This window comes from Lactuca sativa, chromosome 3 (genome assembly GCF_002870075.4).
Source record: "Lactuca sativa cultivar Salinas chromosome 3, Lsat_Salinas_v11, whole genome shotgun sequence".
In the NCBI taxonomy this organism is placed as follows: Eukaryota; Viridiplantae; Streptophyta; class Magnoliopsida; order Asterales; family Asteraceae; genus Lactuca; species Lactuca sativa.
The window spans coordinates 152,437,274-152,440,339 of NC_056625.2; the positions used below are offsets into that span (position 1 = coordinate 152,437,274).

The 3,066-nt window shown below is 33.3% G+C and overlaps 1 protein-coding gene across 1 annotated transcript; it reads left to right on the top strand.

Moving 5' to 3' along the window:
- The first annotated feature begins 844 nt into the window (after positions 1-844).
- On the top strand, positions 845-2,307 carry LOC111903431 (elongation of fatty acids protein 3-like). Its single transcript, XM_023899205.3, has one exon. It carries the CDS (start codon positions 1,025-1,027, stop codon positions 1,970-1,972), a length of 948 nt encoding a protein of 315 aa, XP_023754973.1. The 5' UTR covers positions 845-1,024; the 3' UTR covers positions 1,973-2,307.
- The last annotated feature ends 759 nt before the right edge of the window (positions 2,308-3,066 follow it).

Sequence of the window (3,066 nt, forward strand, 5' to 3'; positions counted from 1 at the left end):
TTTATTTAGGTTAAAAGCTAAACGTCCATGTCGCCAAACGATACTTTTTCTTTTTTACTAACGTTTTCTTAAAAACTAGAAACCAGATGTTCTCAAACACTGCGTGTCGAACCGTCCAATGCCTTTTGATTCCACTCCTCCTTGGAGGTTATTTATGGATAAGTTGGATACAACAAATAATATATTGGATAGAAGTTTTGATATCGCATCAATTTAATGTTCTATTTGTGATGGATTTAGGCAATCTGCCTATCATATTTTCTTAGTGTGATGTTACCACTTTGATTTGACCACTATTTGGCCATTGATGGGATTTGGATATTCCTTACTTGGATTCATTTGGATTTTGGCTTTTATGGATGTCTAATGCTCGTTTGAAGTCAAATGCTAAGAAAGTCTTGGAGGGGAGTTGCTTTACGTTTTTATGGTGTTTGTGATTGTTCTCGAATGAGCTTCTCTTCAGGCTAGAATAAGTTTAAAAAGATTTTGTCTCATTAAATTATTAAACAATACTATTTCATTTGGATATTTAATAGGAATAGAAAAACGAAACGGAATGAGATTGTTTGGCTTCAATTCAAAATCCTAACTTCCTACTTACTATGATATAATTGCTCTTTTTTACCTAGCCTCTATCTAGCCTTTAATATATCAACCATTCTAAAAGAATGATATCACTTAAAGGTTATGAATTTTAATATAATATACCATAAATATATATGAGTAAAACGATTTTTTGTTCATCTTGTTATTATTTATGTACAATATTACAACGAATAATTGGCAAAATTATTATAGGAATAATATTTATTATATTTGACTACTTTGACAATTAGAAAAGGGATATAAATATCTTTCAATAGCTCCACAAAAGCTAATCATTAATGTCCTTTTCAACGTCTCTCTCTAAACTCTTGAAAAGCCTCCGTAAACCACCGTCATAAACCTCCACCGACCAACGCCATAACCACCGTGGTTGGTGTCCCGAATCCCTATTTTATATCTCAAAGTTATTGCCAAAGAGATGATTCAAGAGAGATTAATGTATTACTTGTCGGAGCACCCATCGATCGTGAATTTCAGATGGAATCATACGCAATCGTGGGGTTCTACTTGGTCGTTCCTCTTCACCTCCATCTCCGCCTACATCTTCCTCTCCCTCCTCCTTAATCTACTTCTTTTCAACCGCCGACGTCCGGTTCCTCTCGGTCCTATCCCGGCGATTCACTCCCTATCCATGGCTCTCATCTCCGCCACCATCTTCACCGGCATCCTCTTCTCCGCCGCCGCCGAGATCCGAGACACGCGTTGGTTCTGGCGCCGGAATAAAACCACCGCGTTCCAATGGCTCCTTTGCTTTCCTCTAGGCACGCGCCCTTCCGGACGCGTATTCTTCTGGTCATACATCTTCTACCTCACGAGATTTCTTCACACGCTTCGCACCTTCATCGCCATTCTCCGCCGCCGCAACCTCTCCTTCTTCCGCCTCTTCAACCACTCCATTCTCATCATGATGTCTTTTATCTGGCTCGAATATTCTCAATCGTTCCAAATCCTCGCAATCCTTTTCACAACAGCGATCTACTCTGTCGTCTACGGTTACAGATTTTGGACGGCGATCGGTTTCCGAAGCGCCTGTTTCCCGTTCGTAATCAATTGTCAGATGTTACTGCTCGGTTGTAACCTCCTTTGCCATATCGGAGTCCTTCTTCTACACTTGTTGAAAGGTGGGTGTAATGGAATTGGAGCTTGGGGGTTTAATTCTGTGTTCAACTTCGCCATTTTGTTCCTGTTCTTAAATTTCTACGTCAAGAGTCATCTGGGAAAGAAGAAGAAGAAGAAGAAGATGATGATGATGATGATGAAGTCCTCATCGGAGTACGGTGGCGATGGTTTCAATCTCGATTCTGATTATGGTGTTGCGATCATGGAGTTGAATCCAATTGGTTGTACTAAAAATAAAGACATTTGAAATTGAGAGGTGAGTGATTTATACACTTTTCCCCTCTTTCAATTTTCTTGTGGCATCTACCATATATTATAACAATTTTAGATCAATAGAGGAAAATGTAAAATAATACGAATTTCAAGATGTTTGTTTTGGTTCTAGTTGATTATTTGATACCCGATTTTGTAGATTAATAGTGTTGATTAGGTTTAGTGTTAGTGTTAGTCGATTTATTCATTGGATTCATGGTCAAGTTATTAGTTAGATACTTCATACTATTTGTATAAATTTTTGTTGTTCAAAACATTATATAATGTTAGATGTAAATTGCTATAACAATTTTTAAAGTTGTTTTATAATACTTCAATTATTACTTAGAAGAAAATACGTTTGATTTTGGGTAGTAATCCGTACATAATATTTTTTTTACCAATATAGAACAATTTATGTTTTATATAATTATATAGTACAACCATCTAATTCATAAATTGTTGTGTATGGCTAATGTGTCCAAATTATTACCCTTTGAATTTTATCTTATCATAGTTTTAGTGGGGGGAAATGACTTAACATGGTAATAATCTTTTTCATTTTGTTTACATTTAGACAACTTTTTTTTCCATATATATTTGACTATTTAACTTATTTGTATAAATTTTTGTTGTTCACATATTACTATTGGCATGTTTATAGCTGGTGAAAATGCTAACATGTGAATATATTTAGCAAGTTAATTACCTTGATAAATCATTTTCCGTATTTTAATAGCGATTTTATTTTTCATATTTGTTTATATTATTTTTCCAAATGTTATTTTTAAAATATCCATAGTGATTGATTATTTATCCTATTATAGTTTTTTGATTTTGACAAATCAATTTTCTAATAATTTATTTTTAGCAAAAGCTTACTATCATAAATATTAATTAAATATCGATCAATTATAAACTCTACTTTTTAATTAATTTTTTTTGGTGAAATATTTTATATATCCTCTTATATTTTTTTTTTCATTTGTTTTTAAGCATATACAATATTTTTAAAGTAAATAATATGTAACAATAAAATAAATTAAACTAAATATATAATAATAAGTATGGGAGGTCTTTAAAAAAATA

Coding starts and splice junctions, on each gene's coding strand:
- LOC111903431 (XM_023899205.3), top strand. CDS start 1,025: ATGATTCAAGAGAGATTAATGTATTACTTGTCGGAGCACCCATCGATC.